Source organism: Aulonocara sp. 'chitande type north' Nkhata Bay, linkage group LG1, assembly GCF_057382095.1.
Source record: "Aulonocara sp. 'chitande type north' Nkhata Bay isolate Kocher_YH1m ecotype deep benthic linkage group LG1, A_spYH_male_GT1.1, whole genome shotgun sequence".
Lineage (NCBI taxonomy): Eukaryota > Metazoa > Chordata > Actinopteri > Cichliformes > Cichlidae > Aulonocara > Aulonocara sp. 'chitande type north' Nkhata Bay.
In genome coordinates, this window is record NC_141344.1 from 40,296,694 (window position 1) to 40,322,609 (window position 25,916).

The following is a 25,916-nucleotide window of genomic DNA, read 5'->3' on the forward strand; positions in this document are numbered from 1 at the left end:
TATTAAGCAGGTCTTGTTCCCATTTTGATGAGTAAGTTTAGGTGAAGTTTAGTTTGCCTTCTAATCTTACATCATATTTAGAAAGCTTTGGTTGCTCTGAATTATCAATGCTAATTGCCAGTTGTACAAAGTAAATTAGCATTTGTCCATGAAGTCAGTCCAGCATTTTGGTCAGTGGTTGGACGTAGCGTTTCATAAATAAAGTTGGCATGGCCGTAAACTTACAAGATGGACCCAAAGCTGTGCCACTGTCTATAAAGCTGTGAGACCTATACTTGCTCCAATGATGTGGTTGTCCAATAATGTCTTTCCAGTTACACTAAGTGAGTTATAGTAATGCTTAAGATGAAACCCTCATTATCCTTATAAGAGATCTTACCTCGGTGTGTCCTGTTTGGATCTTTGGTCTTTCAATGCTGTCTGTTATTGTCAGCTCACAGAGGCAAGAACCAAATCAAACAGTCACATCAAGGCTGATCGTCTGTATCAGCAGTTTCATTGGCGTCTGTTCCATGAGCTGTTTTTCTATAATTTAATACATAAGTGTTGACAGAAGACCTTTGACACACCTTTTATTATATCGATGCTTATACTACAACCATAACTGAAGATGAATGCCAAATTAAGATCTTTACAAAACCCAACCAAAACACAATAAACACACATGAACACAAAACAGATGGTGTCCGTTTGATTTTCACAGAAATTTAAAACTAAAACATCTCCAGTTACTTTACACAAAACTCCACTGATTCCCCAAACAGAGACAAACTCTTCAGTGTTAGACACCATTTCATAATAAACGAATTCTGCTTTTAAACGTGCACCTACTATCCCCTTGAACGTAATTTCAGAATTAACTGATCCTGCCCCTTCATTTTGTTCCTCCTTGTGAGCCATGTACTCATCTTAGCTTGACCTATTGAAAAATTAATTAAGCAAACCTTTCAACGCTGCACCACAGAGTACTTTGGACCCAGGATAAAGAGACTCTCCTCTAAAACAATCCTAAGCCCAGGAAGCCACTGTCACAGCAAAGAAAAGAGGCCAGCAGGCCTGGGACAGCCAAGCCACAGGCGCTGCAGTGTTTCCTTGGTCCGACAGAAAAGACTGTGGCTCCCCGTTCTTGGATCTTTACAGGGAGTGCAGAATTATTAGGCAAATGAGTATTTTGTCCACATCGTCCTCTTCATGCATGTTGTCTTACTCCAAGCTGTATAGGCTCGAAAGCCTACTACCAATTAAGCATATTAGGTGATGTGCATCTCTGTAATGAGAAGGGGTGTGGTCTAATGACATCAACACCCTATATCAGGTGTGCATAATTATTAGGCAACGTCCTTTCCTTTGGCAAAATGGGTCAAAAGAAGGACTTGACCGGCTCAGAAAAGTCAAAAATAGTGAGATATCTTGCAGAGGGATGCAGCAGTCTCAAAATTGCAAAGCTTCTGAAGCGTGATCATCGAACAATCAAGCGTTTCATTCAAAATAGTCAACAGGGTCGCAAGAAGCGTGTGGAAAAACCAAGGCGCAAAATAACTGCCCATGAACTGAGAAAAGTCAAGCGTGCAGCTGCCAAGATGCCACTTGCCACCAGTTTGGCCATATTTCAGAGCTGCAACATCACTGGAGTGCCCAAAAGCACAAGGTGTGCAATACTCAGAGACATGGCCAAGGTAAGAAAGGCTGAAAGACGACCACCACTGAACAAGACACACAAGCTGAAACGTCAAGACTGGGCCAAGAAATATCTCAAGACTGGTTTTTCTAAGGTTTTATGGACTGATGAAATGAGAGTGAGTCTTGATGGGCCAGATGGATGGGCCCGTGGCTGGATTGGTAAAGGGCAGAGAGCTCCAGTCCCACTCAGACGCCAGCAAGGTGGAGGTGGAGTACTGGTTTGGGCTGGTATCATCAAAGATGAGCTTGTGGGGCCTTTTCGGGTTGAGGATGGAGTCAAGCTCAACTCCCAGTCCTACTGCCAGTTTCTGGAAGACACCTTCTTCAAGCAGTGGTACAGGAAGAAGTCTGCATCCTTCAAGAAAAACATGATTTTCATGCAGGACAATGCTCCATCACACGCGTCCAAGTACTCCACAGCGTGGCTGGCAAGAAAGGGTATAAAAGAAGAAAAACTAATGACATGGCCTCCTTGTTCACCTGATCTGAACCCCATTGAGAACCTGTGGTCCATCATCAAATGTGAGATTTACAAGGAGGGAAAACAGTACACCTCTCTGAACAGTGTCTGGGAGGCTGTGGTTGCTGCTGCACGCAATGTTGATGGTGAACAGATCAAAACACTGACAGAATCCATGGATGGCAGGCTTTTGAGTGTCCTTGCAAAGACAGGTGGCTATATTGGTCGCTGATTTGTTTTTGTTTTGTTTTTGAATGTCAGAAATGTAGATTTGTGAATGTGGAGATGTTATATTGGTTTCACTGGTAAAAATAAATCATTGAAATGGGTATATATTTGTTTTTTGTTAAGTTGCCTAATAATTCTGCACAGTAATAGTCACCTGCACACACAGATATCCCCCTAAAATAGCTGAAACTAAAAACAAACTAAAAACTACTTCCAAAAACATTCAGCTTTGATATTAATGAGTTCTTTGGGTTCATTGAGAACATGGTTGTTGTTCAATAATAACATTATTCCTCAAAAATACAACTTGCCTAATAATTCTGCACTCCCTGTATGTTCCACGTGTTTATTCATAGCCATGACCCCATGCACCACTCTCCACTGGAGAGCCACACTGCGTTTCTCTATGGGAAGCTTGTACAGGGACGTCCAACTGTCAGATGAAATTGGTTTGTTACCTGCAGAGTGAGTGCCCAGTGCAGCCCTTAAGAGTCCAGGAAGACCAGCCATGACCTCTTCCACCAGCTTCTCCTGAAGGCACAAAGATCTCACTCCAGTCTCCTAAGCCAGCTTGGCAGCTGTTTTCCACTGGCCTGCTGTCCTCAGCCCCGCCAGCTTTGTTAGGCCAGCATTTATGAGGAACCTCTGAACACTAACAGTGCTGAGCATCATACTTGGTATCAAGGGATTGTAAAGTAGAGCCTCCTCTACATTACCATCTTTACAATAAAAACAGTCCAGTTCCAAGCATGCAAAACAGACTGGTAAAAACAGGAGGTCAGCATGAAGTCTATTCCAGTTACGTTTATGAGAAACAGGTGCTTTACTCTGTGAAGCAGCGTAGATGCCGCTTTGAACCAGGGCGGTTGTTGCTTATCATAAAGATACCGCTGTGCTGTCTGAAAGCGTAATGCTGTGAGGCAGCTAAGAAGAGTCAATCAAACTCTGACCCCCTCTGACACACAGACTCCTTTTTTCTCTGATAATTTTTAATAACATTTAAATTTATAATAAACTCCACCGATCTCACCTGGACCCACAGCACCAACGCTCTGGTAAATAAGGCCCAGCAGCGGCTGCACTACCACTACAATAACTTGGACTGGAAGTTCTCCTGGTCTTCCTGGCCATGTGGAAAGCATGCTCTCCTGCTGCCTGGATATTTGGTACGCAGGGGCCACTACTAAAAATGGGAAGGCTGCGCAGAAGGTAAAAATCATTGGCTGTCATTTGCCACCCCTGGAGCCCATTGCCAGATAACCATCGCCACCATCACAGGTGACCCTTCGCTCCCCGCCCAAAACCTGTTTGACCCACCGCCCTCTGGTCTGCGCCTCAGGTCAGTCAGGTCTCCCAACTCCAGACTCACAAACAGCTTCTTCCCCTGGGCCGTTCAGACTATTAACAAACACTATCCGCTGAAAGCCCACCCGTGGTGGGTCAGTTTGAGTAACCCTCATTACTCTACACCATAGGTGTCAAACTCTGGCCCGCGGGCCAAATTTGGCCCGCAGCCTAATTACATTTGGCCCGCGAAGCCATACCAAATTACTATCAGAGCTGGCCTACTGGTATTATACAGCTAATATATATATTGTTTAGTATTAAGCTTTGCTTGTTCCATATTCAGTTTTTCAGCAAAACTTGTTTGAGTCCATAAGAAGAGATTCATTCTTATATCTGGAGGAAGATTTTTTTCAGTAAATATTAATGTTAGCCCGCGACTTTGTTCCAGTTTTGAATTTTGGCCCACTGTGTATTTGAGTTTGACACCCCTGCTCTACACTATACTTACACATTGACTCTATATTAGACCAAGTCCTTTGCTCTACTTCCAAGCACTTTGTTTTCTATGTGTGCCTTTTCTTATTTTGTGCCTTTCTCTTGTATATATTCATCTTAACTGTACACCTTTCTCCAGTTTATTGCTGCTGTCTTACTATTTACATTTTATTCCTGCAGAGTTGGCGTCTAGCACTCATAATTTCGTTGTACATGTACAATTACCATATAGGGCTATTGTTTCCTGTTCTATTCAAGTGAATATTAAATTTAACAGCAGTGGAGAACGTGTTTTATTGCAGTAAATGATTTCTGAAATTGTTGTAACGAAGTTTAAGGATGTAATTCCTCCACTGTTATCGTCTTCAATGTCATTTAGCAACAGTCCAGAGCAGTTACCTAAACTCTAATCCCACAGAGGTCGATTAACTTGTTAATAGTTTTCTCTCCTCACTGTTTCTGACTCTGGATACTGTGTCTCCTCTGAAAATAGCCTTGAATCAGAAGTTCTTGACTCCCTGGTTAAATCCACAATGGACGCCTTGAAGCAGACAACCTGAAAACTGGAGAAAAAATTGCATCTCACTGATTTAGAAGAGTTTGCTCCACTATATAAGGAAAAGCCCTCTGTGAAGCGAGGACATCTTAGTATTCATCATTGATTGAAGGTGGTTTCTTCTCAGCACTGCAGCCAGGCTGACAAAGAGTCAGAGCTGTGTTGAGCTTCCTTTAACCATAACTTGTGATGACTTGACAAATTTCTTCACAAATAAAATTTCAACCATTGGAGAAATTATTTGTAACCATCTGACAAACCTGTCATTACGTACAGCTACTTTCAATAGTACTAATATTTAAATAGACTATTTAAGCTACTGTCCAAAAATTCTTCAAAGAGTAGTTATGAAACAATTAACTGATCATCTGCAGATCATCTATCAAGTAGAGCACAATTTTTTCATGTAAACGTAGAGTCTTCTTCTGCCGTTAATGACATAGTTCCACAGGGTTCTGTGCTAGGACCAATTCTGTTTACATTATACTTTCATTCTGCAGTATTATTAGAATGCACAGCACACATTTGCAGATGATACCCAGCACATCATTTAGTTAAACTGAAATACATTCCTAGATGTAAAGACCTGGGTGACTGCTTATTCCCTGCTTCTGAATTTAGACAAACAGAAGCTATTGTACGCGTCCTGAAAAGTCTTAGAAACAATGTGTCTAACCAGATAATTACTCTGGATGGAATAAGTTTGGACTCCAGTAACACTGCGAGGAATTTGGAGTCTAGTTTATATGCCACGTCACATCAAATTGTTAATTATTATTAATCTCTGGTTTTCTTTCTCAGTTTTGTTTTGTCTGCTCCCCTCATTCCCAGCCAGTTGCAACAGATGGCTGACCATCCCAGTTCTGCCAGAGGTGTCTTCCTGTTAAAAGGACGTTTTAACAGTTATTTTCCCATAGATTTGTAGAAACAAAGCCTAATATTACAGGGAGTGCAGAATTATTAGGCAAGTAATTTTATTATTGAACAACAACCATGTTCTCAATGAACCCAAAAAACTCATTAATATCAAAGCTGAATGTTTTTGGAAGTAGTTTTTAGTTTGTTTGTAGTTTTAGCTATTTTAGGGGGATATCTGTGTGTGCAGGTGACTATTACTGTGCATAATTATTAGGCAACTTAACAAAAAACAAATATATACCCATTTCAATGATTTATTTTTACCAGTGAAACCAATATAACATCTCCACATTCACAAATATACATTTCTGACATTCAAAAACAAAACAAAAACAAATCAGCGACCAATATAGCCACCTTTCTTTGCAAGGACACTCAAAAGCCTGCCATCCATGGATCCTGTCAGTGTTTTGATCTGTTCACCATCAACATTGCGTGCAGCAGCAACCACAGCCTCCCAGACACTGTTCAGAGAGGTGTACTGTTTTCCCTCCTTGTAAATCTCACATTTGATGATGGACCACAGGTTCTCAATGGGGTTCAGATCAGGTGAACAAGGAGGCCATGTCATTAGTTTTCCTTCTTTTATACCCTTTCTTGCAGCCACGCTGTGGAGTACTTGGACGCGTGTGATGGAGCATTGTCCTGCATGAAAATCATGTTTTTCTTGAAGGATGCAGACTTCTTCCTGTACCACTGCTTGAAGAAGGTGTCTTCCAGAAACTGGCAGTAGGACTGGGAGTTGAGCTTGACTCCATCCTCAACCCGAAAAGGCCCCACAAGCTCATCTTTGATGATACCAGCCCAAACCAGTACTCCACCTCCACCTTGCTGGCGTCTGAGTGGGACTGGAGCTCTCTGCCCTTTACCAATCCAGCCACGGGCCCATCCATCTGGCCCATCAAGACTCACTCTCATTTCATCAGTCCATAAAACCTTAGAAAAACCAGTCTTGAGATATTTCTTGGCCCAGTCTTGACGTTTCAGCTTGTGTGTCTTGTTCAGTGGTGGTCGTCTTTCAGCCTTTCTTACCTTGGCCATGTCTCTGAGTATTGCACACCTTGTGCTTTTGGGCACTCCAGTGATGTTGCAGCTCTGAAATATGGCCAAACTGGTGGCAAGTGGCATCTTGGCAGCTGCACGCTTGACTTTTCTCAGTTCATGGGCAGTTATTTTGCGCCTTGGTTTTTCCACACGCTTCTTGCGACCCTGTTGACTATTTTGAATGAGACGCTTGATTGTTCGATGATCACGCTTCAGAAGCTTTGCAATTTTGAGACTGCTGCATCCCTCTGCAAGATATCTCACTATTTTTGACTTTTCTGAGCCTGTCAAGTCCTCCTTTTGACCCATTTTGCCAAAGGAAAGGACGTTGCCTAATAATTATGCACACCTGATATAGGGTGTTGATGTCATTAGACCACACCCCTTCTCATTACAGAGATGCACATCACCTAATATGCTTAATTGGTAGTAGGCTTTCGAGCCTATACAGCTTGGAGTAAGACAACATGCATGAAGAGGATGATGTGGACAAAATACTCATTTGCCTAATAATTCTGCACTCCCTGTAAAGTCCCCAGCCCCCCAGGTCACTGAATAATTAATGTGTTACAATAACACACTTAACATATTCAGAGTTTAAAACCTTTGCACCTTTGCTGGATTTAGATCCAGAGGGAGTTATTAATCAGTTTCAGGTGCTTTGGTGTTAATGAAGTTAACAGCAGGCGCACTAGAGGGGCAAAATGACACATTTTTCCCATCCTCTTATTTTCTGACAGTTTTTTCACTACTTCTGTATTTGGCTTGGGTCATTGTCACTAGTGGTATTATGAGGTGATACCTAGTGACACCTTGCTGTCTCTCCAGGCACAGTCTCAGGAGAAGGATACAGGATATTAGTCTAGGAGACCTGAACACAAAAGTAGAACGTCCTTGTGTTACGTACAGCTCAAAACTTCCTCCATACAAGAACGTAGTAAGCTCCAATACTGACCAGTAAGAAATCTACACACTCACACTGCAATGGTGTACACAATGTTCATTTTTTTCCCCTCCAAGTCAGACTACTGGCTGAGGACACAACTCCGGTCTGGAATCCAAGGCCCAAAGCTGCCGTGGTCAGGATTGTTAGCCTTATCAGGCCTGGTGTTGTTCGAGGGTGGGTCTTTACACCAGATCCTGGGGCTTCCACTCTGGAGCTCACACTTCTCTAAATCTTGACCAGTTTCCTTTCCTTGGGCACAGATAGTGTCCAGTCCAGTGTTTTTATCCCAGCAAATCCACATGAATCCTAATTCAAACGAGTCCTCCCTCCAGCATCATCAGATTATTTTAAAAGCAAAACCAGGCCAAGTTAAAAATCCTTTCCTTTAAAATGTTTCATCCTGGAGTCTCCAAGGTCAGCTGGCTTCCCTGCTCCAGCAGTGTCCTACTAAAAAACAACAACCTGCCCTCTCCCCTTTATAGAGAAGGCCTAAAATCCTTCCCAATCAACTGCTCCCTGTACTCAACTCCAGATAGCTGGCTGTTGGACTAGAGTAGAATCTCCACTCCCACATGGGTGTGGCCCACACAAGACACAAAAACACCAAAGCATGCAATTAGTAAAAAAATGAAAAGTAATGCCAACCAAAATGTTTAGTGGAGGATTCTCTCAACTCTTTTCCACAATGCTACACTCTGCAACACTTAATCTATGAGGAGGACCAATATCTGCTCTTTTGTGCAAGGAGGAACAGGATGAGCACGACCAGAACCCGACAAATGACCTCTCGTAGGTGTGGTCAGGCTCACCCTGATCACATATGAGAGAAGTGAAAGGGTCAGCAGAACCCTTTAACATCATCGGGTTCCTCCTGCTGCACAACAATCCCAGGCTTCATGTGGCAATGATATGAGAGGATGAAGAAATTGATACTACTGACTGACCCCCATACTCACCTGACTTAAATCCAATAGAAGACCTGATGTTGTTGGGTGAACAGAAACATAGGGGATTCTCCTCAACACCACATGTTGTTCCAACATTGTCAGGCATCATTACAAGTATCTGTATGCCATACAAACTAAAACGCACCAATTTGGAGTTGCTGCAATTAAATGTTTCACTTTAATTTTCAGGGTGTCTGTGAATTTAGGTTCATGATTTTAATATCAAACAGTGCCTCATACTTTTGTTGCTAACACATTACTCAGTCCATATCTGTATAGATATCCGGCACAATTTTCCCCTATTGAGATCTGATGCGTTTTCCAAGTGTTCCTGTAATTGTTAGTAGTGTAGAGGCAATCACAGTCGTTGATGATCTGCTAACCAAGTACAGAAGCAGCAGTTTGATACTCAGTCTCTCCATTCCTATAGTGACAGTGATGGTATTTGTTTATTTTAGGGGACTACGTAGAGTTGTTAAATTTCTTTGCTTTCCTCCAAGGCTGCACAGCTAGTGTTTGGGTTATGAAGTAAAAAACACATTATTTTTGTTTTGTTATCTTTGATTTAAAAACTGAAAATAACTGGCTTTTAGAACAAAAATTTAAATCAAAGTTGCCAAGCAAATGATCATTAATCCACCAATCTGTACATAATTATTATACAAGAGGTGACTTTACAGTCCTGGGAAATTCAGTTGATTTTCCTTACTGAACACATTGATGTTCAATTTTATTTATTTTTCAAGTGTTTCAAATTTAATAAGAGCTCTTTGTCCTCCTGTCTTTTGGATAGCTTTGTGAATATTAGATTAATAGCAATTTAAAGGCAGCAGGTTTGAAGCATACAATTTTAATTGGCAAAGTTTATATGTTGGAGGTCCCAATCAATGTGTCATGGTGCCTGAGATTTCAGATGTGTGAAGCTTGCTCTCCCAGCATGCTATCAGCACAGGATAAGGTTAGATATCCTGCTAATGCCAAGCTGTCTGTCTCGCCACTACGACATGTCCTTTATTGATTAGTCTGCAGTCTAGCTACTCTCTCATGTGTTCATCAGTAAATGTTACATACAAAGCATTTATGCTTATGTGAATCAGTAGATGAGGCAAGTTGAGAGTCAGGAGTCTTTGTTATCTTTGTCTTTGTTGTCTAGCTAAGTGTAAACAGCAGTAAATACTCAATATTCAATGTTGTTGTGCAGCACGCAGGACAGACAGCGCACAATGTGCTTTGAAGTAGCAGCCAAGAAAGGTGTTATTTAAGTCCATGAACAGTGAACACCTGTGTGGATCAGCGCGCTTGTATTCAAATGGTTTCCACATGTAATGGTCTGCTAGAGGATGTAGAGAGCCATAGTCCCGTCCCCCAGGGCATGAAGCAGGCATGGAGGAGATCCAGGCCCCAGACATCCAGAGGTGTGCAGGGAGTCACCTGCAGGGAGTGTGGTGAGGGGAGATAGGCCTTGGAGGGCCTGGGAGTTCCCAGAGAGGTGGAGTCTAAGACCCGACCTGACATATAGACACAGACAAACAGGCACACACAGACACAAACATATACAAACACTCAGCACTCACCCAACGTAGGGATTGACATAAATGGACATGTACACACAATCACACTCCCCAAACATACTCTATACCCCGGGTCCAGGTACCCTCGCCCCCAGAGGGGGAAACAGAACCCAGACCCAAGAGATGTTACCCTTCCCCCCGGGGTGGAGGCAAGCAGACCGTCCCAGGCTCCGCATCAGCAGGGAGGCCAATCGGACAGCCAACATCTCCTCCCAGCCCCCCCGCCCCGATGGCTAGCAGAAAACGGGGGTGTGTGAAGACCCCATACCTCCCTCCTCCCGCTCATGTGTAGTGTTGCTGCGTGTTGCTCTAAAGTGCATGGGAGAGAGGGGGAGAGCATGGTGCTGCTGCCAGAGAGCAGAACAGTGAGATCTTAAGAGATCCAGCCTACGGCTCTTCAATGGGGTGTCACAGGGTCCCCAGGAAAAAAAATGTAAATGTAAAATAATAAAATAAATATTCTTCTGTAGCAATAACAAAGTATAACATAAATTATTCTGTAGCAATTACACAAGAATATCCAGTAATGTCCCTGCCTACAATTAAACACATTCACTTACTGGAAATCATCTTCTGTGGCAAATGGGTGCAAGCCTTTGACCACAAACTGAGTCACTGCTCGGTGACATTCGTCTATCCTGGCCTGAAAGGAGACGCTACCGGTAGACTGCAGCGAGAACTGGCAGCATCTGAGCCAGACTCTGTCTCTCTCATCATGGTCACTAAATGCACAGTAATGGCAGGTTTGTAATAAGGTAGATCGCGCTAACATAATATGCACTGTTGTTGATTATTTACCTGCCGCATTAACGGGAGAGGACGTGCAAACGTTAGCGCTGCTGCTGGGTTGAGATTCACGAGTCCGGAGCGGAATTAAAAACACGACATTCATTTAAGGTCATCGTGTTGTTTTGTGAGTAAATGCTTTTGCATATTCGTAGTGTTTCCTCCCTTAAATGAAATATCCACTATTCAAGTATTGCAAGTTGCCCTGTTGTCATCCGTTCTCGTAAAGTATAACCAAATTTTTGAGCGTTTGAGCCGCTTAGGCGCCGTGTTTCCTGCCAGGTAAATGACGCTCCACAACGTGGTGACGTCATTCGGGGCGATTGGAATCGACAGTGGGAACCGGTTCTCAACAAGAACCGGGGTTCGACACTGTGGCGTGAATAAGGCACGGCGGGACCATGGAGCAACGTTCAGAGCCATCTTTATTTAATTCACGTCACACCACAACACACCCAAACCCCTGGGCGTGATTAAGGATGCCGTGCAGGTGCGTCCGCCCTCCCTGCACGGCACCGCAGACCACGCCCCACCACAGATACCCATCCCTACTTGTGACTCATTTAAGCCTGAATATTGATTCATATGGAATGCCAGGGGAAGCTCATGTCAGTGAGTATGTCATTGCCTCAGAACTTTAAACCGATGCCAAACCTTTTCTATTCTGACTCTTTATCCAAAATGTTTCAAGGCTCACACATTGCAGCCACAATGATACAGCTATTTTAAAATAAGAGAGCAGAACTTGACACGGACTGTTGGAGGGAACTGGGAGTGGTCTTTGATTTTAATTTATAATTAGAAGGTTTCAGATTTTTCTGAAAAGGTTGCCTCTAGACAGCTGCATACACATACAGAACTCTCCAACATTAAAAATATTTATACATGTACATTAACATGTAACACATAACACACATATACAGTTGGGTCCATAAATATTTGGACAGAGATTTTGGTTCTGTACATCACCACAATGATTTTCCCCCCTGTCCTCTTCAGTTCTTTAGCAATCAGAGTTATTGTCTGAAGGCCAAGAAAGATGGATTTATTTTACTAAGTAGATCATTATGGCTTTGCCATATTGGTCCACTTGATTGACCTTTGTTATTATTATTTATTTATTCAATTTATTTTATTTTAAGTCACAAATAGGACAGACATGCCTGGGGGCAGAGAAAGAAAGAAAGAAAGAAAGACAGACAGACAGACAGACAGACAGACAGACAGACAGACAGACAGACAGACAGACAGACAGACAGAGGGGAAGAGGGACAGTGAGAGAAGACACTAAAAACAAATCTGCTGTTTACCTGTTGATACAAAAAAAGAAAACAAGTAAAAGGAGAGCAACACAATAAAAACAGCACTGCAGCAATAACCTAGATAAGTGTAACTAACAGTAAATACTAAATATTGAATTTTATTTTGCAGCACACAAGACTGACAGCGCAGAATGTGCTTTGAGGTGGGAGGCAAGAAAGCCTGTGAGCACCTGTGTGCGTGAGCGCACTTGTATTCAAAAGGATTCTCCTTGTAATGTGCCTGCATGAAGCAGGCATGGAGGAGACATCTGGTGGCCCCCAGGAGCGTGAGAGCCCAAGGAGGACCATCGGAGGGGCAGCCACGCCACCCTCCTGGAAAGAGCTGAGGAGAGCCCCAGACAGGGGGTTCAATTTTAAATGAAACAATTCTGATGCAGTTGAAGTGCAGACTAGACTCAGTTTTAATTCAGTGAGTTGAAAGAAAAGATTGCATAAAAAGGAAGGGATTTTTAAACAAAAATAATTGGTCAAATTAAATAACTGAGCATAAAATGTTTATTACTACATAATTGGTTGAAAAGCCTTTGCAGGCAATGACAACCGGAAGTCTTGAACTCATGGACATCACCAAATGCTGGGTTCCTCCTTTTCGTTTGGCCTTTTTACAGCTTTATTTGACAGGGTGCAGTGAAGAGTGACAGGGAAGCGGAGGGCGAGAGATGGGGGAAGATATACAGCAAAAGGTTGGAATCGAATGTGGGCCGGCTGGTCTCAGCCATGCGACATATGGTCACCTGCTCATCGCAGTGAGCTAAATCAACACCCAGGGTTTCCTCCTTTTTAATGCTCTCACAGGCATTCAGTTGCTGTTTGTTTGTGGGTCTTTCTGTGCAAAGTTTAATCTTCAGCAAGTGAAATGCAGCTCAGTTGGGTTAAGATCAGGTTGTTTGCATCAATAAACTCCTGGGTTGCTTTGGCCGTATGTTGTGGCTTATTGTCCATCTGTATTATGAAACACCGCCTAATCAATCTGACTGCATTTAGCTGGATTTGAGCAGACAGTCACCTCAGAGTTCATTCGTCTGTTTCTGTCCTGAGTGACATCATCAGTAAACACGAGTGTCCCAGTGTCACTGGCAGCCATGCATGCCCAAGCCGTCACACTGCCGACGCCGCGTTTTACCGATGATGTGGTGTGCTTTGGATCCTGAGCTGTTCCACACCTTCTTCATACTTTTGTCTTGCCATCATTCTCGTAGAGGTTGATCTTGGTTTCATCTGTCCAAAGAATGTTTGTCCAGATCTGTGCTGGCTTTTTTGGGTGTTTTTTTTAGCAAAGTCTAGCCAGTCTATTCTTGAGACTGATGAGTGGCTTGCACCTTGCAGTGAACACCCTGTATTTACTTTCATGCGGTCTTCTCTTTATGATAGACTTGGATATCGATACGTCTACCTCCTGGAGAGAGCTGTTCACTTGGTTGGCTGTTGTGAAGAGGTTTCTCTTTGCAATAGAAAGAATTCTGCGATCATCCTGGAAAGCTGTCTTCCTGTGGACGTCCAGGTCTTTTTGCATTGCTGAGTCCAACCCTAATATAGTAGCAACTTCTCCGATGGGTTTTTTCTGTCTTTGTGAGCTTAAGCATTGGTTGTTTCACCTTCACGGAGAGCTGATTTGACCACCTGTTGTCCATTCACAGCAAAATCTTCCAAATGCAAGCACTTCACCTCAAATCAACTCCAGGCCTTTTATCTTACCTTTACCACTATTTTTCAGTTCCTTCCTGTCTCCTTTTGTGTGACCAGGGTGACGACTGCTCTATCAGCTGTCTTGCAGGCCTGTACGGGATCAACTGCTCCTCATCGTGCTCCTGCCAAAACGAGATCTCCTGCTCACACATTGATGGTTCCTGCATCTGCAGAGAAGGTAGTGCTTTACAAGCACGCTCTTAAAGACAGAGTGTTGAAATTTCCTTCATTATTATGTTTTAGAATTGGACAAGAGGAACAACTATCAAAATTGTTTTTGTAAGGAGTCACAGTCTTCACTGTAACTTGTAGTGTTTCCCTGAATGTCTAACATTTTCAGCAGAGCCTCTGGTACTTCTTTCTAATCTAAAAATGTACATGTGGATGTTCCTGTGGAGAAGCTGCAGAGCATATCGTTGACGAGAGCTTGAAAAACTGCTATTTTAAGTACTACATATTCTGTTGACTATTGAAATTAATTAAATGTTGATGGTGTTGCATTTATTTGAATCTGAAGAAAACCAGGCCTATCTGAAGTGAGTGGGGAAGGGTGTATAACTTGAATTTCAGTGATCACCAGGAGATAAAAATGCTTGTTTTTATTTCAAGAGGTCAAGTGTGATAAAAACCTTTAAAAAAGTTAGGTTACATGGCCTTGACATAATGTTTCCAAACTCTTGCTTTATTCAAGTTGTGCTTCTAGTACACATACAAAAGTTTTTAGCTAATTCCACAAGATCACTAAACAAATTTGGGAATTTGCTGCTTTTTCTTTGTTATATTTCACAGTAACTCAGTGAAATTATTTGCAGCTTTTTTTGACAGATCTTTTCTACACTTTCGGACTTTTCTAAACGCTTAAAGAAAATTGAGAAAATTTCAAACTATTTGATATTAAAAAGTTCCAGCCTTGATCTCCTAGCCCTGTTTTTGTTTGATCCTGCATTTGAAAACCAGAAACCCCAAATTTTCTCCAATTTCACCATTCATTCAATTTCACATCTCTAAAAATGTGAAGACATCAACTGTAACAATCTCCAGTCCTTACCTGGTCTTTTTTTCTGCTTGCTTAATATCTCTCAATATCAGCATGTTTAAATGTTTATACACCTCTGAACGTGGTTGGGACCACAGGTAATTAAAATAGAGAGACATCTGAAGAAGCAGAAAACAGGACCAGGGCCTGAGAGCTTTGGTTAGAACAAGAACGAACCCTGTGAAACCCGCGTACTCTCTCTCTTTAGTCACCCATGACTTAATTTACTTTGATGTACTTTAATATGCTCAGTGTTTTTAGTGGGAAAAGCCCAGGAAATGGTGAAGGATGGAAGGGAATGACAAATTAGAAACATTTCTTATTACTTACATTCAAGTTAAGCAAAGCCTTTAAAAAGATAAATACATTTTTAAAAGTCATTTAAACAATAATCCAAAATATTACTGAACTGAACAGTTGAATTATCAGGATATATGTTTAACATACGCTCTGATAATTCAATGTACAGCCCTTAGTAACGATGAACTCCTGTGTCCTGCAGCTTGGCTTATTTCTATGACTTTTGTCACTGCAGGAAAAACTCAAACAACAACCAGACAGACTTACTTGGAAGAGGAAATGAAGTTAAACAGAAAAACGATTACTCAAACTGTTTGTTGGAAACACTTATCAAAGATGGGGAAAGGGACTTTTTTTTTTGCTCCAAATAAACTACTTTTGATAATCTGTTTAAACTGTAAATATGTCTGTCTGTCGGCTCGTGCCTCTTGGACACTGTTGCAGCTATAAAATAGGTATTGACACGTATTTAGTCATTATAACAAATACAGCAAAGATGGATAATGTAGAGAAAATAGGATCCACATTCTTATAAACTACAATTACACCAAGTTAGAAGAAAAGTCATAAAATAAATCAAAATCACAAGGTCAAACATACGGAAATATAAAACTTATAATACTTAATTGCAGAGTAAAGTTCCATTACAAACTAAAATGATCTGTCGTCTGAGCAGGTTGGCAGGGTGTCGACTGCTCCATCCCTTGCTCCAGTGGAACCTGGGGACTGAGCTGCAATCAGACGTGTCAGTGTGCCAATGGGGCAGCTTGCAACCCCGTCAGTGGAACCTGTGGTTGCTCCCCAGGCTGGACGGATGAATACTGTGACGTACCTTGTCCTGTGAGTGCTCATAGCATTCATTCATAGCATTCTACTTTGCTTCTTTAATGTTTCGTTAAGTTACTTAATAAAAGAAAAAATGTGTTTTCTCTGATGTTTGTCTTGGTGCTGTTAGGATGGATCGTACGGCTTGGATTGCAGAGAGAAATGTGACTGCGTTAACTCCGATGGCTGTGATCCAGTTACGGGTTTCTGCCGCTGTCTTGCAGGTTGGACGGGTGAGTTATGGAGCTGCAGTTTGAGCCAACATTTGAAAATGCTGTGAATCCAGTAACATTAGAAAGAACACCTATGATGTTCAGATTGATACCACAGAAATATCAGCAAGACAAGTTCACATTTTAGTGGCCTTGACCTCAAAGTCAAGCATTTGGCAACTGTGATATAATTTGTGCATTTTTGGTTGCATATTGGTGGTACAGTAGAATATTTATTCATACCAGCACGCCTGCTTCAGTCTGTTGACAAAATGCCATTCAAAGCATTTTCCCAATTTTACATTCACTGAATATTCATAACAATAATAACCCTTCTACGCTATATTATTAAAAGTATTAAGTAACTTTAATGACACCCTTTTTCACTATAACAGCTTCCAGTCTTGTGGCAAAGTTTTCCTGTATTCATGGGAATTTTTGGCTATTCTATTAAACATTTGTGAGGTCAGACTAGACCCGGATGAAAAGTTCTGCCTTGCAGAAACCGCTCTAACACATCTCCACTGCTCTAGAGTCCAGTAGCTGGGTGCTTTACACCACTTGCATTGCATTTGGAGTGGTTCTTATATAGCACTTTTCTATTCTATAGAATTCTATTCTATAACGTATAGTTCACTGACCCAACATTGAATATACACATATCACAAAAAAATCACATTTGTCTTTTCCTTTACTTTTTTCAGCTAAAGAGTGAACAGAAGGATTGAAACATGATCTTTGAAAAAGTGGGACAAATGTTGAGCACAGTAATGTAACATATATCTTGTGCTGAAACATTATGTAAATGGCAAACGGACTGGTTCTTATATAGCAAATAATATTGAGTAATCAGAGCCCATCTTTCCATACCGCCCATATCACCCCAATAGAGCACTCCGCTCTCAGATTGCTGTCTTTCTTCTGTTCTTTAGGATATTAAAAAGTAAATTGGGAGGCTTTCAGCTTTCAGATTCCTCTTCTGTGGAACCAGTTCCCAGCTTGGATTTGGGGGACTGACACCAGCTCTACTTTTCAGAGTAGACTTAAAACGTTCCTTTTGGACAAAGCTTATGTCAGCCTGGTTGTGCTGGAGGTTTCTGCCTGTTAAAAGGGAGTTTTTCCTTCCCAGTCTCACCAAAGTTGCTCAAAGGGGGTCGTCTGATTGTTGGGGTTTAGCTGTACTATTGTAGTCTTCACATAGAAGCATTAAGCACTTTGAGGTGACTGTTGTTGTGATTTGGTGCAATATGAATATGAACTATATGAAATTGTTACTTTACTCGAGCACTCAAAGTGCTTTATAAACCACGTGTGACACTTTCACAGGCAGGTGTCTGTGAAGCTACTCAGTCATCCAGGTCATCGTAGTCTAAGGAGCTTGCAAAGAAAAGCGTCTGGACTTCTTTAAGTTGCTTGAAGACGTTTCACCTCTCATCCGAGAAGCTTCTTCAGAAGCTTCTTCTTCATTTTGCAGCTTATTGTGTAAGACCTATGCCATACCCATGATACATTCCCCTGGCATTAGTGTTTCCATGGTAGCAATCAATGACACTTGCTGGCTGATGGCACTGAATAATTACATTTTTTGGTACATTTAATGGTGTTTAAGTCAACATAGTGACTTTGTACCACTGATGAATTTACCTGAAATCCGACCACTGTATTAGTTTTATTTAAGCTGTCGTGCGTCTCGTGTCTCTCTAAAACCAGCCCTTGGAAGATCAAATCGAAGGTGCACAACAAAGTAATAAATATACTGAGAGTGGGTTTAAAAATTATTTTAGATGTGCCTCTATAGTCACATGGTCTCAGAGAAGAACAACTTCGTTGAAAACTATCCAATGAAACTGATGAATCTTCATCAAAAACACTCCAGAAGAGCTTAAAAAATGCACTTTAGTTTGACCTTTGGCCTCTTCAGGGGACATGGGATCATGGGCCATATCTAGACCCTCTGAAATGAGGGCAGCTGGAGCAGTTATGGAAAATACCTCAACACACATTCAGTAGAGGAGAATAAAATAAAACATGGATGGGGAATAGAAGACAGAGGAGAAGGGTGCAGACAACAATAAGGTATGAATTCAGACTACAAATCGATATGACAAACACACAGCAGATTCAAACCTATAATTCTAAAACTAGGGACGTTCAAGCTTGGATGAGTTTGAGCTGTTTTCAATAATTCAACTTTACAAATGTTCCCACGGATAAGGCACCTTTCAAGAGAGCCTTTTTACACAAACATTCTCCTCAGCAGTGATATTACACTTCACCGTGCCCTTGTTTACTTTATTAATTGTCATGTTCGAGTTGTACCTCTCCTTGTTTCATCCACTAATTGTCAATTAGTAAACTTGTGGTGAGAGAGGATCAATATGAGAGGTGATGAATATGGAGAGGACATTTTAATTCACTGCCAGAGGGAAAACTGATAATGAATTGACATTGAGGGAAACTTCAACATATTGATGAATAGATAGATCAAAGTTTAGAGTTAACGACTACATGAAGTTTGAAGAAACAAAGAAACACCAGATATCTGCGTTAGACTGAAATTAGTAAGCCTGTGTAATTACAGTTCAGGTAATAACTATGAATGACAATTAGACTTGTGAGAGTCTGTGAAGCTGAAAGATAATACAGTGCATATCAATTAAAGACCCCAAAGATTCTCCTGTGATTATTTACACTCTGACTCAGTGAGATCAAATTTAAAAAGTCTGCAGAGAGTAAAGTGTAAACTGAACAACTTTCTGGGGAAAACGTGGTCTTGTTAGGAGAGATGGTACCCATCCCCCTTTAGATGGAGCAGTCTGACCAAATTTATCCAGAGTTGGGACCAGGAAGCAGAGTCTTATACACCATCTCTGCAGCGTCCTTCCTCCTGTTATGATCCAGAGCTGCATCCCTGCAGAAACTATGTCTGTTCACAAAAAAACAATTCCAAATGAAATTAAATAACAATATAGCATCCTCAACTGCACCAAAGATAAAGCACCTAAATGTGGATCAGTACACATAAGGTCCCTGTTAGTAAAGGATTTAATAACTGATCAACACATCAGTTTATTCTGACTGAAGGAAACCTGGTTACAGCGGGATGAATACGTCAGTTTAAAGGAATCAACACACCCGAGTCGTCCTGTCAGAATTCTCAAGACAGGACGGACGAGCAGCAGCAGCAATCTTCAACTTATGAAGCACAGCATGTCTTTTGTCCTGTCTCCTTCCCCGTCAACCCCAACCAGTCACGGCAGATGGCCGCCCCTCCCTGAGACTGGTTCTGCTGGTTTTTTCCTGTTAAAAGGGAGTTTTTCCTTCCCACTGTCAAGTGCGTACTCATAGGAGGTCGTGTGATTGTTGGGGTTTTTCTGTATTACTGTCTCTACATAACAATATTGTGATTTGGTGCTATATAAATAAAATAAAATTGAACTGAACTGGAACTGATTGAATTAACCATCGATGGACAACAGATAACTGAAAAAGCAGTTTATTGTTATCTGTTGTCCAGCTGGCACTTGGAGTTTTGATTTGATTTTTGTGACTGATTTAGTGTTCGGAAAAAATAATTCTAATGGGTGATTTTAAGATAACATACGATAAGATTAATTATTATTGTAGGCTCAAGCACTGGAAAATTTGGTATATATAAACATAAGCAGTCATACTATAAAAATGAAAGATTGAAGAAAATATCCTTTATTTTATTTGTCCATTCCACTACATATGAATGCATTGTTGAAGGATAGAGGTACATAGATATAATTATAAACAGGACATGTTTGAAGCAGACACCAGCTCACCATTGAAGCTGAGTCCGGGCTCAAAGGTGCTGTTAATCTGGGCCAATCAGGAACCTGACAGCCAGCACCTGCAGTACCAGCTCAAAATCAAGAGTCAATAACAGAATAAGCTGTTGGGCATTGGCTGAGAAGATTCGGTGGCAGTTTTTTCAGGGGTGCAATTCACATACACAACTCTACTATTTAAAGAGATCTTAGGGATGTAAAGGGAAATAAACTGACTTTCCAGCAGCACTCTACGATCTATTGAAAAGAAGGATTGTTACAACAAAGAAATAATCGACCAAACAAACATTTCTTTACTTTTTAAGTTAAGTTTAGATGTTAGAATGTTATTAATTGCATCATAATGTCTGAAAGAAATGTTAAATGTCAAAGAAAGTTTCTAATGAGCTGCAGGCTGAAGTGAGACGTGTACTGTATTTACACATACTCTCTGTTTCTATTCCGTCAGACTGTCCCCTGTGAGCCGTACGGGCTCTGAACTATTGTGCAGACCAGTTTTTGTGCAGACAGACTGCTGCCCCTCAGGACACACGCACACACACATGCAAGACTGATGAAAGACGGAGACACTTTACCAAAGAATTAGACAGGGAAAAGTCTTGGGTAGTATTTGTGAGATTTTATGTGTTTATTCATATAAACTGACATTTATTCATACATGTGCACACACAAATGAATATTTAGACAGCAAAATAATTAAAAGCATGTTTGGTTTTGTTGAACACAATGCCAGTTATCACCTTTACATGCACACCAGTTTACCATCTTTTTGTTTTAGACTAACACACACAACACAAAAACCTGCAGACAGCCTGATTATAATATAATGAACTAAATAACAGTTTATTGACATTTCCAATGCTTAATAAGTGTCTAAACATTACATCGATCAACAGATATCACAAATATCACAATCGGGGGCCAATTGGAAGACATCAATTAAGTGAAGGTGACCAGGTTTACTTACTACAGCCCACAGTTTGCTAGTACAGCATTATGTTAACTGCTAGCTGAGTTCCTGTGAGAACTCTACTCATCTCTGCTGATTTTTTTTTTTTTTTTATCACCCTGCTGTCTCACTTTTCACCTTTAAGTGACATGTGAACCTCTGTGTTAGGAATACCAGTTTGACTTTATTTAAGAGCTCATAGCTCAGCGCTCGGCAGAATAAAGCTGTTTGCTTTACTATAGCCTACATTGTGTGTGTTTGTGTGTATTTTGTGCAGGTGTCCATTGTGACAGTGTGTGCGAGGAGGGTCGCTGGGGACCCAACTGCTCCTACAGCTGCACCTGCGAGAACGGGGGCTCCTGTTCTCCAGAGGACGGCACCTGTGTGTGCGCTCCAGGCTACCGGGGCACCAACTGCAGAAGAAGTAAGGGATTATTTTTCACACCCACGTTTCTGCAGTCGTGTACTGTACTCACTCGACCACAGCTGCAGTCCTGACATTTTGCTTTAAATAGAAACTACAAATAGTACTATTAACAAGACTCCTATACAATTAGTAAAAAAGGAGAAATGAATAAAATACTGCTGTCAGCGTTAATCTCGTTAAAATGACGTTAACCACATAACTGCATTAACGCGGTAAATCTCTGTTAGCACGTTAGCCCAGATTGCCCCGTGCATGGGGCTGGACAGCGCTAACGTGCTAACGAGTGAACCTTGCTAACGCGTTGACGCCGTGCAGTCCCACGCACGGGGCGCTAACTTGCTAACGGAGATTTACCGCGTTAATGCGGTTATGCCGTTAACGTCATTTTAACGAGATTAACGGCACTAGAATAAAGTGATAGCTGCCACCTGGTGCACTGTTTCTACTGGATAATCTTTGTTATTCCAGTTTGTAACTTCTTCGCAGGTCTTTGAAATAAAGTCTGTGTAAAATTTGTTTCAGAACTAATTAGCAAATTTAATGATCGCAGCATTTGTCTTACGAAAACAGAAACAGTCCTCGTGGCTGGCCAGAGGGATGCTGTGGGTTATGTTGGCACTTCCACCTCTTCTGTAAAGATTCAGAGGAGAAAACATCAGAGTTTTACAGAAATCCATTTTGAGGCTTGTTTTCAGTCAGGGTGAAAATAACCACAAGGATATCGCCATTTTTACTGACTTTAGCATTAGGGATCTGTGTGTCACCCTGCATATTAACCTGTACACGCTGGTTTATTTAATGGGTGATGCTGGTGTTCTGAAATTAAGAGTCTAAATTCCCATGGTAATGGCCCAGTGAAACTGAAGCTTAAAGTTCATTTATTTTGTTTAAGAAAATAACTGCAACTCATTCATGTTGCATCTGCTTGAAATCGAGCCCAAGTCTGATGATGCTCATAGAGTGAGTACATGGAGTGTGTTTGTATGACCGTTTCTTCTGCTTCTTTTGGCATCAGAGTAATACATTTAAGCTCTCTTGATTCACAATTTACACAATTATCATAATGAGGAAAATCCTGTAGCATGAGGGAAGAGGGTTGCCTTGCCAGTTAGAGTAATTAGAGTTACGTCAATTAAAGCAAATTAAAGGCCAGAGGAAGACTTATGAGTCCTTCCTGTGTGGGAAGGAAAAACAAATCAAAACTAATACAGCTAACAGGCTGACCCATGGGACGAGGGAATGGCTAGAACGCTATTCCCAGTACACACAGCATCACAGAGTGCACATGATGAGCCATAATGTGGATTTTTCCTCCACAGCATGTTCTCCTGGCTTCTATGGCCATCGTTGCAGTCAGATGTGTCCTCAGTGTGTCCACAGCGATGGGGCATGCCACCACATCACCGGCCACTGCAAATGTCTCGCTGGATTTTTTGGCTCCCTCTGCAATGAAGGTCAGTTTGTCTGATTCCATTGAAAAGTAATTCAGAAGTACAGAAGTAGAAACACTTCATAATTACAAATAAGTGTCATTAACCGCAGGTCGTGCACACAAGCGGGACCCAAAAGCAAACTCAATACACTTCAGAGTGAGCAAGTACAGGTTTTATTTATTTAAAAAAAGGTGACCCGGAACAACCAAGGGAGGCGAAATCGCCGAACTGAAGAAAACCAGGAGGACAAAGCACACAGGGAAGCCGTCATTGGGAGGCTGCAACACAAAGGGGAAAAGGTCCGTGTACAGGGGAAGGGAGAGGCACAACAAGACAGGGCTATAGCAATCTGGCCAGAGCCGGACCGTGGGACTCTGAGGTGGTGCACTCAGAGATCCAAGCAGGCAGGTGGCAGGTACGAAACACCAGACAGTAACCTGAGCACATGGAGATAGAATTAACACAGTTCAAGCAACACTTGGATACACACTCTGCGGGGAGCCAAGTTACCACTGAGGGGTGACTAACGGACTGGCGTGGAGCAGCCGTCTGTGCAGAGTTAAATAGTCGCCTGGAGTGGGATGCAGGTGTGAAGGTGATGGCCCAGCCTGAGGGTGGCCACCGGGGCATCCCACACGCTCCTCAGACACAGAGACACAAACCATGACAGATTTCTTGATCTTAGCAACTTCATCTATCTGTTGATTGTAATCCCATGCAGGGACTTGGTTGTCCATGTCCATGAATTCCTCTTCCTGTTCAGCATCACCATTTGTCTTCAGCTGTCTGAGGCAATCTCTGAGGGCCGTCTTTCTGATGTATTTACAGATGCTCTTTTTTTCATCATGAAATGTGGAACTTCATGTATTTTTGAATCATTCCCACTGGCCTGTGGAATACCCAAGTACTTAAGATTTCAGTGATACTGCCAGTGGGGATGGTGCGTAGAGCAGTGTTCACATCTACAAGCATTTCCACTAATGAAACTCTGTCAGGTAGCTGGGGGTTCTTGGTTGGTGGCTACTTTGAGTCTCACTACAGCCACAAACTCTCCAGAGAGTCATAAAGCCTGCAGAGAGGATTATATGAACGGATCTTCCATCAGTGGACACAGAGCGCTGTAAGAAAAGAGAACAACACATCATCAGAGATAGTCAGGTCTCTGATGATGTGTTGCTTCAGGTCACACCCTCTTTGCACCAAAACAATCAGGATACAGCCAGAGATGCAGCAGAGTGGACAGTCTGTCACACACACAACACGCTTCCACAACAGCTTCTTTCCCACCACAGTCAGACTGATGGCGAAAAACAAAATCAGTAAAATACACACAAAATCAAATGTATCCAGTATGATATATATTTCTATATGCAATCCACATTTCAGTGTGCAATAGACTAACATGCAATATTTTCTATACAATAGTCATTTATGTGTAATGAAGGAACTGCTGTTCTATGCTTGGTATAGACTGAAATGATATAGATTAGACACAGACTGAAAAGCGCTAGATTTTGAGCTTCTGAGGGAAAACAGCAAAAAGCAGTGTGCTTAACAGGAAGTTGAGATAGATAGACTAGCAATACTTGCTGAGGGGAGGAAGAAACAATGCTATTAACCTCTTAAGCCCCAACGCCCCCTGATACGATATATATATTTATATATGTGTATATATATATATATATATAGTTGTGTGTGTGTGTGTGTGTATAGAGAATGTTTGTCCATTATTCTCACTATTGTTTTCACTGTGCTGTTGCCTTTGAATCTCCAGCTTTGATCGTAGCTGTCTTCTGCTGATGATATTGCACTGATGTTGACTTAGTGTCCACATCAGTGCATATAGCACCTTTCATTGGGCCAGAAAAGGGTGGAGAGCCCACTCCGGGTCAGGGATGGGTTCAGCAGAAATGGGCTTCCTCCGAAGGGTGGCTGGCCTCTCCCTTCAGTTCAGTTCAGCCATCCGGGAGGGCTCAGAGTAGAGCCGCTGCTCCTCCACATCAAAAGGAACCAGTTGAGGTGGTTCGGGCATCTGACAAGGATGCCTCCTGGGTGAGGTGTTCCGGGCACCTTCCACTGGGAGGAGGCCCCGGGGCAGACCTAGGAAACGCTGGAGAGATTATATCTCTTGGCTGGCCTGGGAAAGCATGGTGTTCCCCCGGACAAGCTGCTTAGGCTGCTGCTCCCGCGACCCGTCCTCAGATAAGCAGAAGAAGATGGATGGATGAACCTGTCATTGGGTTCCATAGTCTTTTTTTCTCAGAGTTGGTGCCCTGTTTATACTTCAATTACAAACTAAGTACAGTCTGGAAGGTGAAAACAAATGAAACTTTGCTAGCTTATCAAAACTGACATGGACAGTGTGTAGTGGTTGTTCTCCAAGATAGAGGTCAGCTGTGGTAGACTTCTGCCCCTATGGATGTGGTGCTGTTCTTGTGCTACCGTGATCACTGGATCTGTAGTGTCTTTTAAATAAGTCTTTTCTAGCCACTGGGAGGATTTCTTGAGGTTAGCAACTTCATCTATCTGTTCATAGTGCTGTCAAAAAGTATTTACCTCCTTGCTAATTTCAAATTTTTTGGAGATTCATCACACTTCCATGTTTCCGATCATCAAACCAATTTTTATTCTAGACAAAGATAGCATGAGTAAATATAAAATATGCTTTTAAAATGAATTAAATGTATTAAGAAAGCTGTCCAAACCTGTATTCTTAGTGTTTTCATAGTGTTTTAATGGTTACGTAGGCACAGCACCAGAACAGAGCTGGCGTCCAATATAATCACTGCAGTCAGCCTCCTGACATTATTAACGCAGCCGTTTTTGTAAAACACTGACATCCCTCATTAGCTTTAGGTCAGAATGCAAGCTCTGCATTCAAAAGCAAAGCCCTTGACTGTTGGCGTTTCAGTGGAAAATCTACCAAGTGAACTCATTCTTAGTCCCTTTTAGTGCAAAGTATTCAACCATTTTATCTCAATAATCTTTTTGTT

The 25,916-nt window shown here is 41.8% G+C and overlaps 1 protein-coding gene across 3 annotated transcripts in view; it reads left to right on the forward strand.

Moving 5' to 3' along the window:
- Positions 1–25,916, forward strand: part of LOC147339562 (multiple epidermal growth factor-like domains protein 11) — a 255,538-nt gene that overhangs the window by 196,363 nt on the left and 33,259 nt on the right. For all 3 annotated transcript variants that reach the window (XM_086296014.1, XM_086296003.1, XM_086296023.1), the window contains exons 12-16: positions 13,984–14,104; positions 15,939–16,102; positions 16,218–16,320; positions 21,341–21,487; positions 22,810–22,944. In XM_086296014.1, coding sequence (XP_086152140.1) covers positions 13,984–14,104; positions 15,939–16,102; positions 16,218–16,320; positions 21,341–21,487; positions 22,810–22,944 — 670 coding nt within the window. The remainder of the gene's footprint in view (positions 1–13,983; positions 14,105–15,938; positions 16,103–16,217; positions 16,321–21,340; positions 21,488–22,809; positions 22,945–25,916) is intronic.